Source organism: Sciurus vulgaris (genome assembly GCF_902686455.1).
Source record: "Sciurus vulgaris genome assembly, chromosome: 9".
NCBI lineage: Eukaryota > Metazoa > Chordata > Mammalia > Rodentia > Sciuridae > Sciurus > Sciurus vulgaris.
In genome coordinates, this window is record NC_136469.1 from 143,914,565 (window position 1) to 143,929,207 (window position 14,643).

Here is a 14,643-nt window from a genome sequence, read left to right on the forward strand (position 1 = left end):
GCAGCTGCTGGTGGTGGTCGCTGTCAGCCATCCTCTGCCGGGAGCCCTGGGAGTGAAGACAAGCCCCCCGGGATGCTCATCTCCCAGGCTGCCTTCAGGTGCCTCCTGTGCCTCTTCTGGAGGCCCAGGGTGGAGTGGCAGACCTTCCTCGGGGCCTCCAATGGCCAACAGAGGTTAGCAAGCCCTTTGTCCTCCCAACCTGGGACCCCACCTCCCTCTCGCTGGCACCCAGCTCTGCCTGGTGACCCTCGGTGACATGGACCCCAATGCTGACTTCTCCACTGCCCGAGCAAGGACCCTGGTTCTTGTCAGGGGTCCGGCTGTCAGGGAGCAGGCTGCACAGGCAGTGCTGTTGGGCACAACGGGGCCTCTCTGACACCTCGGGAGGCCTGGCTCTCAGTGAGAAAACCAGGGTTTTAGCAGAGCTATAGCAAAAGCTCAGTGTGACAGGATCTGCAGTTGTCAGCTGTGGACAGGGTAGAGTGGGCTCCATGGCTGTACTAGAAACTGATAGTGTGTTTACTAAAAAACGTGCAAGTTTTAAAAAGTACACATACCCTCTGCTTCGTCCAAATTAATTTTCTGATATTTTTTTTTCCCAATCTTTGCAATAGATTCTTCTCTCTTTGAAAGCCGGGGATCCCTAGCATTTTTTCCATTTTCTCCTTTTATTTTAATAGAATTAGACTTGCCTAGTGTTCTTTCCTCTCCCTGCATTAGAAGGAAAGTCAAAGTTCTACTTACATTCCAATACATGACAACACAGCATTCATCAGGTACGGGTAAAGGCTCTGTGACAGTGCGTGGGACATGGCGCGGGTGCACCGCAGGGCCAAGAGCAGGGGCAGAGCACAGAGAGGCAGCGGTGAGGCCCAGCCGCCCACCACAGGGTGGAAACCCAGCCTGCTGCTATAGCATGTGGGTCAGGCTGGCAGGGTAGGAGGAGGCCCCTGAGCACCAGCCTGCGCCAGGGTGACAAGGGGGCTCTGGGAGAGGCGGGGCCAGGTGCGCAGCAGTGGGGTGGGAGCCAAGAGCTGCCCCAAGAGGGGCAGGGGCTGCAGGGATGGACAGCCATGTGGGGATTACCGTAGCCGCGTGGTTCCTGGGACTGGAGTTCACGGCCGTGCTCACTCGGCTGGGCACGCCTTTCTGCTTATCTGCAGACGCTGAACATCAGAGGTGAGTGTCGGGTGGCACCAGCCACAGAGCCCCTGTGCCGCCCTACCGTCTGCCGCGTCTGTCTCTGAGAGCAAAGCTGCAGAGCCCAGGAGGCACTCACATCCCTCATGTAAGGGGCAGCCAGGACAGGAGGCCTGCCACCACCGGCCGTGGCGGAATGAGAGAGCCACACAGGTCGTGCCCACGTGCCACTCAGCAAGCACATTCTCCCCTCGGGAGCGGCAGGGCACAGTGGCAGCCAGCATGACCCAGGCGCCCTGGGCGCTCCTGCTCTGTGCACACGGCTCCCCCAAAGGACTCGGCTGTGCAATGCCAGGGCCCATGTGGCCCAGCCCCAGAGGGAGCGCAGAGCCTACCAGGTGAGTCTGGGGTTACCAGGGGGCTGCTCACAGCTGGCTCCAGGGCTGGGGCAGGGACATGGCACTCCAGAGCACAGGATGACTGAGGGACCTCTGCAAGGAAGGGACTAGGGCAGGGGCTGGAGCACCCAGCCAAGGCCACAGCCTCTTCCACCTGGACAGCGTGGGGTGGGGACAAGTGCTCTGCACCAGGCCCTGTGTGACCCACTTCAGATGCAGCCCTTGGGAGTCACCTGGGCCCAAGTCCCAGAGAGGGACGCATAGCCTAGTTGCCTGGAGCAGCTGTGGACAAAGTAATCTGCTCCACCCAGATCAGCACCCATGGTTTCCCCACATCTGGACAGTCCTTGGGCCACACCTCTGCCTGCAGCTGCTACAAGCAGGCCTCGCCCACCTGGACTAAGTGGCTTTCATTAATTCCTGTGGTCCAGGAGGGAGGCACCTGGGCGAGGACGTGGCACTGAGGTGCCAGTGAGGAAGAGCTTTGTGAACACCTGCCTCATGGCACATACAGACAGCAGAGCAGGACAAGCCAGAGGGCCAGCCTTAGCCCCTGCTGGGCAGGGCCAGAGGGACAGGCCCCAGATCAGGCACTCAGTGAAGGAACAAGAAGCCCAGACCAGGATGCATGGCCCTCGCCATCCCTGTCTTGGAGTGACTCCCAGGCCTCCCAGGAAGAGCGCACCCTCTAGCCCTTTCTAGCTAAAGTGCTCTGACACATGAGCATCCTGGGGCAGGGGGCAGGGACCGTCACCCCTTCCTACAGCTGAGAAGATGCACCCAGGCCACAGGCCTTCTCCAGCGGTCTGTTCCTCCTCCTCAGTGGGTTGAACCAGCCTCAGTTTGGGAGAAGCTGCCATAAGTGTCCTCTGCCGTGTTAGGCTTAGCAGCCCAGGAGGCCTGAGCCTAGGGCCGACCAGGTGGGAGCGTTAAGAGTCGACAGTGCTCAGCGGCTGGGTGGCAGCTGGGGTCCAGTAGGCTGGTGACATGTTGCCCATGCTCACCTTTTCCTCGCGAAGGGTCCTTTTCCTCCAGGACAACTCTCTGTCCATCCAGACTTGATATCGGGGCACCAAGGTCCAGGGGCTCCTTCTCTCCACTCTAGAGGCAGAGATGGTGCATTGGATAATTGACCAGATGGGGGCTTTTGGGGACAGTTGCTTCTGACCCAGACTTGACAGCTTCTTGCTCCAGGGGCCCTGGGGTCAGGGCTGCCCGTCAGGGTAGAACATGGGAGCACAGTACCTGAGGAGCTAGCATGTGGCTCTGCCCACCAGTCACTAGAGGGGAGGCAGGAAACCCCTGGCACATGCTGGAACACCTTGTTCCACAGTTGGAGTGTTTGTCAGTACCCGAGAAACACTCTTGACACAGGGCACAGTGGTGCACGCCTGTAATCCCAGCAGCTTGGAAGGCTGAGGCAGGAGGATGGTGAGTTCGAAGCCAGGCTCAGCAACTTAGTAAGGCACTAAGCAACTCAGTGAGACCCTGTCTCTAAATTAAAATATAATATAGCACTGTGGTTCAGTGGTCCAGTGCCCCTGAGTTCAATCCCACAAAAAAAAAAAAAAAAAAGAAAAACAACACAACACTCGGTTGGCCTCAGTCTCAACACGACGACTCACAGCCTGCATGCTGACCTAGAACCACTTGGCTGATCCCCACACACCGCTCTGGGTGCTGAAAGCAGCAAGCACTCACTGCAAAGCAGGAAGTGAAGACAGGCAACCACAGGAGCCAACCCGAGAGACCCCAACTCTCGCCTCTGGCCAGGACTCTTCTGCTCCACCAAGACCACTGCTTACAAAAGGGCACTTGAGCTTGAAGTTGGGCATTCCCAACTCCTGCAGGCAGGAGAGCACGGAGAGCGCCAAATGCATGATGGGCTAACTGTGAGCCCCAGCCGCGGCCTGGCCTGGAAAGACGGAGGCAGACTCTGCCCCACACCACAGCACTCACCAACACAGCACCCCACAGCCAGCCCACGGACCCTGCTGCTGGCCAGTAAGCGTCCATGGGACAGGACTGGGGAAGGGGTGCTGCTGTCCCCCTGCCCAGTGTTTCCCTTCCTATCCTCCTTCACATAATAATGGGGCGGGTGGAGTTTTCCTTGTCCTAGGTACAGACGGGACAGGGACCATGTACTGCCGCCTAGCAGAGGGCTGGTCTCGTGGTCCGGCAGGGCAGGAGCCCTCTGCTTTCTGGTCAAACCTGCAGGTGGTTGTGTGTCTGTCTCTCTCTCGTTTGGGTTTCCCTGGAGTAAGACCACAGGGCAAATATCAAACCTTTCCAAAATGACCACAGCAGCACCAGCACCATCCCCCGACTAGGGAAGACAGCGGGAGGCCAGATGGGCCACTCTGCCCACGTCACCAAGGAGCAATTCCCAGAGGCCATGGCAGGCCTGCACTCACCAGCCTCACCAGCAGGCTGCCGAGGTCCAGGCCGTACTTGGCCACCACTGGCCGCAACACCTCCGTGACGGGCTTGGTGGGCTTGGCCTTGAGTCCCACCGACCGGTTAATTGGAACGAGATCCAGCCTGGGGAGGAGCATGAAAACATTCTCACAAGACTCACATCTGTCCCTGCTGGGGCATCTCAGGAGCATGAGTGCAGAACCAGGACAGCATGCAGGTTGGCCCCTGGCCACTGGGCCCACAGGACACAGGCCCCAGTTCTCTCTCTCTGTTTTTATTTTTGTTCGCAGATGGACTCAATTTTGTCTCACTTATTTATCTTCACACAGTGCTGAGGGTCAGACCCAGTGCCACGCACATGTAGGCAAGTGCTCCACAGAGCCCCAGCCCAGCCCACCGTCCTGTTTGCAGAGCCAGGCCGGGCAAGGAGCACAGCTCTCGTCCTGCGAGCCAGCCAGAGCAGCCCATCTGCAGCACAGGAAGAGAGAGCGCCCCCACCCGTACCCCTCCATCACCTGACGGTCGTGGCCTGTCAGGACAGCGGCACATCCAGTGGGGAGGAGCAGAGGCCAACAGCGTGGCCGGGACTGTGAGGAAAGCCCTGAATGCCAGAGAACTGTGGACATGGCATGCGCGTGTTCTCTTACCGAAACAGAGTGCGCTTCTCCAGGCGCAGGTCCCTCGAGGCCAGGATGCTGCTGTCCTGATGCAGCACCAGCGGCTGTGGACAGAGACCAGGTCGGAGTGGGAGCATGTGGGCCCGGAGCACAGAACCATGTGCAGTGGGCACACAGCTGGACAGAGCAGAAGAGCAGCTTCGGAAACAGCCCCGCACGGGGTACATGGCACTCTCCAGACACAAGCCCGGGTCACGTGCAGCCTTTCCCACACACGCCCAGGGCAGAGCCAGCCCACCACACGCATTGTCCAAGAGAGGAGCCCAGGGTACACGTGGCCTGTACCTTGTCCCCGCCCACCAGGAAGAGGTCCACAGCAGCCCCGTTGATGCCATGTCGCTCACAGAGTCCGGCCAGGACCTCTTTGATGGAGAAGCCTGCCTTGACGGCCAGGGCACAGGATGTCCCATCTGGGAGGTGGACACGGCAGTGCTTGGCAGCCTTGTCTCTCTCAGGGGCAGAGGTCCTGCTGGTCTCCGGCTGCAGGGCAGGGAGACAGGCAGCACCTCCTGGAGCTGACCCAGCCCCCCTGTCCATCCCACGTGCAGCTCCAACACATGCAAACCACAGGATTGACCCCTACTGTGCTACTGGGTTTTCTGGTCACAGGCGGGAAGGGCACCAACCTCTCAGAACATGGGCAATGCTCTTCACAGCCTGTCAATCTAAGCAAGACTGTCTTGTGCAGACACAGGGCTCCACATGGATGTGGCCACTGGCCACACCTCATCCTGACCCAGAAGCCGACAGAGCCACATGTGTGGCAATAGTCATGAGGACAGGGGGCCTGAGGGCACAGGCCCTCTGCATCAGCGTGCCCCACAGACCCGGTCCAGGTGCCCTGATCCCTTCATCATCACCGTCTTGGCCTCAGGCCCTCCAGTCCCTTTCACCTAGGCACTGTTTCAGAACATGGGCTAGCTGGGGTCACTGCTGAGCCACTCCCTTCCCCATACCCACCCAGCTCCTCCCATGAAGAGGGCCACCACCCTGGAACCAGGGCTTGCAGAATGGGGCAGGACCAACAGCACCAATTCCATCAAGGTCTCCAGGGCCCTCCCTGCTCGGCTCGTTCATGGTCCCGGAAACCCCGCAGGAGGAAGGATGGGCTGGCTGCTGAATGACCACAAACATAAGCCCCCACAGCCAGTCAAGGGCCAGAGTCCGGTCGTCTGTGATCAGCAGCTCCGGCCAGTAGGCCAGGGGACCAGAGACTTGTGAGGCGAGGCTAGGTCAGCAGGACCACCCAGCTGACCCACAGACACAGCATAGTAATGAACGATTCTTGGTCTCAACCACTGGGTTGGCAGCAACTGCTAACTTAAATCGTGTTTAGCATAACTGAAGAAGAAATGATAGTCTATATTAATTAATTCTGCTTGATGATTTTGAATGGTAGGATGCTGGCAACCAATAAGGTTTCCCAAAATTCTTTTTTTTTAATTTTTTTTAATTGTCAATGAACCTTTATGTTTTCATTTATTTATATGCGGTGCTAAGAATCAAACCCAGTGCCTCACACACATGAGACAAGCGCTCTGCCATTGAGCCACAACCCCAGCCCAGGTTTCCCAAAATTCTTATCAGACAGAAGCTAAGAAACTAGCAGGTCCTAACCCCATGCCACACAGCGCCCTCCACAACAGGAACCTGGGGCTAGACGGAGCACATCAGTAGGGTGTGAGGGACAGCTAGGGTGAGGGGGCCCCAGGCTGTGCCTGGTTCCCTGGGTGGGGTGGGGAGCAGAGCCCTGGGGACCCTGTAGGCAGAGGCACAGACGGGCATGACGATGTTAACGGGAGGGCAGCAGAGCACCTGGATTCAAAGCAGCTGGCTTGCTCTTCGTGGGAGTTCAAAAAGTGTGAACTAAGTTAGAACAAGAGGACTTGAGAAATAACACCAAGGCTGACTTTAGTCCTCCAGAAGCCCTCCTCCCATCTACCAAAGTGTCCCATGCTGCCTCCAGAAGCCTGAGACTGGGGTTGGAGAGCCATGAGGCCTGGAGCCACCCTGGGGGACCCTGGGCCAGCTCTTCGCTGCTGTATGCTCTGCAGAGGCACAAGCCTCGTGCCTGCTCATGAGATGGCTGCTGGGCTTTTCATGAGACACACTTCATCCATAACTGGTGGGCGCAGCCTGTGTCCCTGCGGCGAGGGGCAGTGGTAACTCACCAGGTCCAGGCTCCCTGACGAGGACACAGAGCCCTGGGACTCGCGGCGGCACAGGCCTCCATTGGCATGAAGGGCATCTTGACGAGGGAAACAGACTCAGATGAACCCAAAGCCACAGGTTTGTTTTCCTCACTGAACACAGAAATCCCATTTCCACCCCTTGCCTACAGGCCATACAGATGACAGCGGGACAGAAGGGGGATACCAGCACTTCCTGATCTCAGATGTGAAAGCCAGGGTCACACAGCCCCCCAGTGGTGTGGGGACACCACTGTGCCCTGCTCCAGGGCTTATGCCCAGCTCATGGCAGGCACCCCGCAGAGAGGCCAGGTGCATTCAGTTACATGCGAACACGGGCAGCTCTCAAAATGTAGCTCTGAGCCTGAATGGATCTCCCTGTGGACAGCAGTTCTGCCCACCCGCCACCATGTCTCACCAGTGGCTCATTTCACATCTTCTGCAAAAGTCCCATGGAGCCAAGAACCGACTGTGGCTAACCTGCACTGACACATCTTAGACTGACCTGTGCACCAGGTAAGTAGACAGAGAGGGCTTTCGAAACCCAGCCCTGCGCCCAAGTCAGGCTGCTGAGCACAGGTTCGAGGGTTGTCAGGGCTGGAGGTCAGTAAGATAGTGGGTCCCAGAGACCCCTGAGCCACTGGCTGACCCCAAAGGAGTGGACTCCCAGGCTCCATTCAGGCCCCGGCAAGGCTGAATCAGAATGTCTAAACTCTGGAGAGTACAAGCCACCAGGATTTTAAAAGCCCTTTCCAGATGGTTCTACGGCCTGACAGGTGTGCAATGGACTATATGGGGCACACACTCCCCATATCCCAGGAACCCAGGAGACCCAGCACCACCTACTAACAGCATCTGTCCCCCTTGCTGAGGTCCCACTGCCTTTGCTTTGAAAAGGCCACCTCCCAGCAGGACCAGGAACTTGGGGGTGGCCAGGTCTGCACCCTGCCAGAGTCTTCCAAACAACAGATGTAGGGCAGCTCTGGCAGCTGCTCTGAGGGAAGAGGCAGTGAGTGCACCGGCCACTTGGCATAGCTGCAGAGGACAGGGGCTTCCTGTGGTCTCCCTCGGGCACTCTGTCTTGTTCCCTGGGCTCACTCAAAACTACTGCCCAGTTTAGACACAGGGTCCGAAGGCTTACTGCCAGCCCCGTGCCTTCAGGCAGAACCCTGGTTCCTGAAAAATTATCCATTTCTCAAAAAACTCCAGGGAAGGGTCCGGCAGCTCTCTTGGCCTCCTCTGTGCCTGGCACAGATAGCTCCACCTCTCTCTGCCTCCCGCAGGGGCGTTCCTAGCCTGCCCGTCCATGGTGCTAGGGATGGAGCGTGGCCAGCAGCCAGTAGCAGAGCAGGCTTCTGAGGCCACCCAGCATCAATGAACCTGCCATTCACACTCCAGTGGCCACAGGAATCTCATCAGGTATCAGAAAAGCCAAAGGTGAAAGCGATTGGAAGGGGTGAGTTTTAAGGTCCACGATGACCAAGAGCTATGACTGGAAAGTGCTTTGACATTAAACGGCCTCACGTCCCTAACACACATGAAAGGCTCTTGCTCACCGCACGGGCCTAGAAGACGGCGGGGCAGAAAGTCTCTGCCACTGGGTGGACAGAGGACAGCACGCCTGGCTTCTCTTCATACGTGATTGTATTTTCTGAATTTCCTACCAAAACACCTATCACTGATGGCAAGAAGCCGCAGGGGAGGGACACAGAATCTTTGCAAATTCCGGAGCTGGAACTGGCCCTCACCCAGGCCTGCGCCCCCAGCCCAGCCCCTCGCTGTGTGGCGCGAGGGCTGACGCTCCAGACAGCAACTGCAGGCCTCAGACACGCACGCACCATTGGCATGGTCCCCCTGCTCTTTCCTCTTCTGGGACCGCCCAGTGCTCCTGTTCCTTGACCAAGAGAAAAAGGCTCCTTTCCGTTTCTTCTCGCTGTCCTCGTCCCCCACGTCCTCACTCAGGGGTCTTCCCGATTCTGATTTTCCACTTAACTGTCAGCAAATGGAAACTTCAGTTAAAACAACGCAAAGCATTTTAGTATTGCATGAAATGCAAAAGGGGCTAAAGACTGAGCGATAAGCCCGAGGGCTCTACGGAGTGGTCTCAGTCCCTCAGCAGGGCAAGGTCTGAGCCGACTCAGCCCTGGGAGTCCGTCACCACGACTCCCACTGGTGAGGGGCCAGGCAGCCATGGCCTCACTCTCACTTCCTACACAACAGCCCCTCGCAGGACATGCGCCAATGGCTTGAGGCTGGTCCCAGCACCTTTTTCGGCGTAGACACGCTGGAGTGGTCAGAGCTGATGCTATGCTTAGAGGCTGGGCTGCTGGGGACCTGCTGCGAGTCTGGGAGGACACGGCCTTCCACCTCCGCCAGGATGCACTCTTGGTACAGCTGGGATTTCAGAAAGCGAGTGTAGCTATCAAACTTCATCAGGTTGAAAATCTGTGAGCAAATGCATTGTCACACAGTTAAAGAAGGAACTGAATGCTCATCCCTGACCAGGTCCCAGGTGGCCACAAACCCAGACCCACCACCCGCCCGGTCTGGGTAGGGTGGCATCTTAGCCCAAGCGCGCAGGCCCCCAGGGCGCTCCAGGCTGACTCTCCAGTACTCCTGCATAGCTCACTCCTACTCTGACCAAGACAGCTTTTCCTTTCTCACTCTCAAAACAGGCCATGTAAAGCCGGCAGCTGGAGCTCTCACAGAGGGAGAGCTGCCTGGAGAAGACCTGCTTCCTTCTAGTCTCTGACAGGACTCCGGCAACCCCACGCACAGCCTCTGACAGCACCAGGGAGCATACAGCTGGGTCACCCCGGGGCCCATCGCACACCCTCCCGAGCTGATGAAGGGTGGCCTGGTGACACTTTGTGATGATGTGAAGGGAGCTGTGTTCCAGGGAGGTGGGCTCAAGCCACCTGCTTCCAGAGTCAAGTGCCTGCAGCGCCATCCTCTCTTGGACGCTGGATGGCAGCAGCAAGCTGCAGCGCCTGTCTGCCCCCACCGTCACAGGCCAACGGCCAAGGACCCTCAGTGTGCTGTGCGGCCAAATACAGGCATTCAGCAGGTGGGGTGCACTGGCTGGCTTTCCACTCACATGGGTTTATCAGGCCTCGACCCTGCGGTCAGCCGTGTCTGGCTGCGTCACGCACACAGGCCTAAGTGTAAGCACCAGGCCTCTGTGCTGCAGACTTCTTAATTCATGGCCCAAAGGAAATCCGCCACTTCCACCTGTGTTCCCCTGGGGCCAAAGCCACCCACCCACACCCAGGCCCGTCAGCAGCTCCCCTGGCAAGAGCTACAGCCCCTGCCTCCGGGCTGGCTGGGATCCTGGCCAGGATTCCAGGACAGGGCCCTGTGGCATCACCTGGAGCTGCTGCTCCTTGAACATGTCTGGGTGAGGTGCGTTGAGAATGTCGTCAGCTAGCTGGGCCTGGCTGTCGATGTTGACGGGGGTGGTGGCTTTGCTGCACAGGAACTTACTGAAAATCTCCCGGGCCCTGTGGGAAAGCTGAGAAGGCACAGAGCCTGAGCAGGAGGACAGCACTTGCCAAGCGTCTCCCACATTCCCTGTGGCACTTCCGAGGCCTGAGGAGCCCTGGGGACAAGGATCCATGCTCCTGGGCCCCAACAGTATTTCTGGCTTGAGGAAGTAAATAAAGGGCAGGCCAGGAGAAGCCTCAGAATTTACTCCCCTGTAAGCTTCCAAGCGGCTGTTCTCAGGGCGCCAGGCCTCAGTGGCTCCAGGGAGGGACCCACACCCTGAGGATGGCACGTGGGAGTTGCCCAGGAGCTGCTGGCACAGTGGAGCAGGAGGGTGCCAGCAGCAGACACAGGCCTCCAAGTAAGGTGACCCTCACCCACACGGGAAAGGGCACCAGGGCACAGGTCTGGGCCTGCCCGCGAAGGCACTGCTGCAAGTGTCCCTTCAAATTCCCCTTTGAAGCATGTCCCTTCCTTGCAACCGCCCCACATGGGTGCAGAGCATCTGTGGCAGGGCTCGCAGCTCAAGGCCTTTGTGCAAAGCGTGTTTAGGCGAATTAAATGTCACACATGCTTAAAATCTCATTCTGCAGAAGTGGCCTTTTCCAGATCCTGTGAAAACACTCCCTCCTCAGACGCCAACCCTTGCAGCCCACCCTCGGCAAAGCCCCCGGCTGTGGACCCACCTCTTTCTTGTCATGTGCGGGAACATGATTGAAGTATTCACAGGCCTGCCAGAACAAAATGTTTTCTTCGCTGAACTCCTTCCTTAGGAAATCCTAAGAAAGACAGTGGGGGTAAGCGGGTGGGAGGGCACACGCCGGCTCCCCTCGGCGCTGGCCTGGCCTCGCACAGACTGGAGGGCCTCGAGAGGAAACTGGGGAGCCCTGGGCACTTCGAGGACCACGCCTCTGGTCCTTAGCGACCTTCCGGGGAGCCACGTGGATCTCTATGGCTGGACCTAGCCACACACGTGCCTTCCAAGCATTCAGACACCCCCACGCCCCTTGCTGTAGATGTCTCAGGCAGGGAGGGGACACCCCAGACCCTGGGGTCTCGGGGGAGGAGGGCAGAGCAGGAGGGCAGGTGGGCTGGTTTCCTGCATCCAGCCCGCTTTGGGCCAGAATGAGGGGACACATGCAGGGGGGTGTTCAGGACCCGCAGGGAGGTGAACTCTCTGGGGTCTGAGGCAACTGGCCGAACCCTGGGTGATGGGTCCCACCCATGCAGCCTCAGCAGAGTGCAGATGCCCCTACTCACGGAGAAGTAGCGAACACCGACGGGGTCCTGCAGCAGACGCTCAAACGACACGGCCCAGCTGGCGACCCTCCTCTCCCGCAGGCGCCGGCAGCTCTGCACACTGGGCAGACTGGCATTGCTGCTGAGGCTGTTGTTGCTGACACAGTCCTTCAGGTCGGCGCCCGTCAACTCTGTGAGACCAGCACAGGCACACCTGCACCCCTGCCCTCTCCTGCCCAGACGCTCCCCACCTGGGTGACCACGGCACCTGCACCTGCTCTGTTCTCCACAACACTCATTCGGTCAGCAACACGCCCCGCACCTGCACACTGGACCCACGGAGGTGCAGAGCAGGTGCGGCCCCAGGGGCTGCACACAGCCCTCACACCTGCACCCTCAACAGTGCAACTGTGAGTGACACAAGGTGCACACACGCCAGGGCATGAGAACAGCAATCAGACACGTGCAGGCAGACCTGAAGGATGCACCATGGAGCAAAAGCAGGGAGGGGACGTGCCAAGTCCACCAGGTGAGGTCCTGGCCAGACACAGGGCTCCTGCAGCAGAGCCTGACCGGCAGATGCTTGCCACAGCACTCCGCTGCCGCTCAGTAGAAAACCCTGGAGCTTTCACAACGTCCAGATTTGCGTGTTCAGTTTCATGTCACTTGACATCTCACTGACTGGTGATACCAAACGGAAGGTGCCCAGGAAGCCCCCATCCATCCCCCGGTACCCCCTGGAGCAGCCTCGCACACTCTGCCACAGCAAGTGCCCCTTCTACAGGCAAGGTGCGTTCCACAGGGAGCTGACCTAAAGGCGGGCAAGCCCAGCCCTGAGCCATGTCCAGGAGCCACAGGCACCCGGCGGCAGACACCACCGCACTGTTTCTGGGAGGCCTGGGCTTCAGTGTAGCGAAGCCCACTAACTCGGGGACCCTCCTCGGTACTCTCACAGCCCAACGAAAGGTTGTCCTTCAGACGTGGCTCCTCATCTGTTCTGAACTACAAGTCTGGATGCAGGACAGGCCATCTAGGCTGGCCTGCCACACAGTCAAGGCCACCGGCTGAATTCCCTGGGATTAGTTAATGGACTTCAGCTCCAAGGCAACACTGACATGCCCTCGCTGGGGAGGACAGGCCAGAGGTGGGAGGAGGGGCGGGACATGGGGAAAGCAGGGGCGGTGGTGACGCCAACCTCTGCACAGTCCTCTGCAGCCCCAGGGAGAACACCTGCCACGCCTGCAGCCCACTGGGCACTCAGCCCAGGGCCTGCGGGCCTGAGAAGGCCATGCCATGGATGCAGTTCAGAGGAAACAACTCCAGGGCAGGAGCAAAGCTGGGGTTTGTCAGCGAAGCTCAACCAACAGCGAGATGAGAAAAGAAAAGAAAAAGTCAAAGAGGAGTCATGTAATTTATACTGCTACAGAAAAAGGCTCAAAAGAAGTTATGAAATAGGATCAGCATTCACACAATTTTAGTTTTTTTAACCATCATGTTGTCTGTGCTATTTTTGAGATAAATATCCATGTAGCATTGGCCACCGGAGCTCCCAAAGACACGAGGGAAGGCCTGCAGCAGGGACGTGGCACGTGAGCCCTGGCTCACCACAAGGGACGCTGGCAGGGTGGCAGTCAGTGCTGGCAGCGAGGGCGAGCAGGCTGTGGCTATGCTCCACTCTCTGCCACGCTCCAAGGGTCCCAATGCCAAGGCTCCCACGCGGAGGCTCTGCCCGCACACGTGGGCACAAGCACATGCACTGGCTTCAGCTCACTCGCACACCACCCTTCTCTGGGGCTGGGGTCCTGGCAGGGCTGGCCCGCTACATGTGGCCCGTGTCCAGCAAATGCAGGTGTGATCCCCCAAACTTCCTAACGGATGTGGTATCAGTTAGGACAGGCTGTGTGTGCCCACGCCTATGCCGGACTGCATGTGGACAGCTGGAGGCACAAAGCAGGCAGGGCCAGGAGGCAGGCCAGCTCCACCGGCCACGGCACATGCCACGCCCCCTGGGGCCAGCAGGAGGGTCAGGTCCTGGGGAACAGTCCACATCTGAGGTACTCAAGATGGATTCCATCCTTCCAAGGCCCTGAAGCCAACCCACATGGCCCAGAGACTTAGATGCGAAGGATGGACTCGGAGAGGGAGAGCCTGGGAGACGAAATGCCCGGCTGGGAAGAGCCCTGAAGGGAAGACAGGGTGCCCAGTCGGACAAGACCCAGCCACGGTGCTGTGCTGGCATCTGAGTCTGCACGAGGAGAGCCACAAGCTCAGATGAAGGACGGTGCAAAGCTGCGGGGGACAGTGGGCTCCCCCACACCGCGGGCTCACTCCTTTCCCTATAAGGACACCTAGGGGCAGGAAGAGGAGATGGGAGAGCAGCTGGCTGCTCAGTAGGCAAAGGCTCCTGGACAAGTGGACACAGGCCCGGCCTCATGGCAGTTTATGAAGGTGGATCACGTTAGACCTGGCTGGCCAAGGGCACGAGCTCAGTGAGGCTGTGCACGGAAGCCCAGCCTGCGTGCTCGGGGAGCAGGAGCCGATAGCTGGGGGCCGTTCGTCAAAGGGTAACAGAAGCAATGTCCCCACACTCCAGTCAGCATTTAAGCCAGAGGCACTCACAGGGCATCCAAAGATGAAGGCTTCAGACTCCTGGCCAGGGGGTATGACAGAGGGGCAGTCTGGACTGCACGCCCAGGGACAGAAATGACACTAATACCCTGCCACAGGAACCCTGCCGTGTACATCCTGACCTGTGGGCACAGACTACTTTTTAAACAAAATAAGATCGGCAAAAACCACACAAAGGACTAGGGGTCAGTGGTGTCCAGGCTCTACAGGGCTCCACGAGCACCAACCCAGGAAGAGGAGTGACCAGAACCCAAAAGGCAAAGGCCCTGGAGGAGGACTAGAGCTCACACACTGAGGGCGTGTGGCCTGCAGCAGCTCAGTTCCCCAGCAGAATGGGGGTGATGGCATCGCCCGCTTTCTCTCTTCTGTGCTGATCAAAGAGGTAACCCTCACAAAACGCACATTGTTTTTAAAGCCCTCTGTGCTGTGTGAGTGGCCCAACACTTTCTCTCTAGCCTGCTTCCCTTAGGC

The 14,643-nt window shown here is 58.5% G+C and overlaps 1 protein-coding gene across 8 annotated transcripts in view; it reads right to left on the reverse strand.

The window, feature by feature from the left end:
* Nucleotides 1-14,643, reverse strand: part of RGS12 (regulator of G protein signaling 12) — a 96,496-nt gene that overhangs the window by 8,041 nt on the left and 73,812 nt on the right. For 5 of the 8 annotated variants that reach the window (XM_079154379.1, XM_079154381.1, XM_079154380.1 and 2 more), the window contains 12 exons: nucleotides 11,566-11,735; nucleotides 10,992-11,084; nucleotides 10,190-10,333; nucleotides 9,088-9,267; nucleotides 8,661-8,814; nucleotides 6,805-6,881; nucleotides 4,919-5,113; nucleotides 4,604-4,677; nucleotides 3,953-4,079; nucleotides 2,543-2,639; nucleotides 1,087-1,166; nucleotides 558-711 (listed from right to left, as the gene is read on the reverse strand). In XM_079154379.1, the coding sequence (XP_079010505.1) occupies nucleotides 558-711; nucleotides 1,087-1,166; nucleotides 2,543-2,639; nucleotides 3,953-4,079; nucleotides 4,604-4,677; nucleotides 4,919-5,113; nucleotides 6,805-6,881; nucleotides 8,661-8,814; nucleotides 9,088-9,267; nucleotides 10,190-10,333; nucleotides 10,992-11,084; nucleotides 11,566-11,735 (1,545 nt within the window). The remainder of the gene's footprint in view (nucleotides 1-557; nucleotides 712-1,086; nucleotides 1,167-2,542; nucleotides 2,640-3,952; nucleotides 4,080-4,603; nucleotides 4,678-4,918; nucleotides 5,114-6,804; nucleotides 6,882-8,660; nucleotides 8,815-9,087; nucleotides 9,268-10,189; nucleotides 10,334-10,991; nucleotides 11,085-11,565; nucleotides 11,736-14,643) is intronic. The other 3 variants (XM_079154382.1, XM_079154383.1, XM_079154386.1) reach the window with 1 other exon arrangement.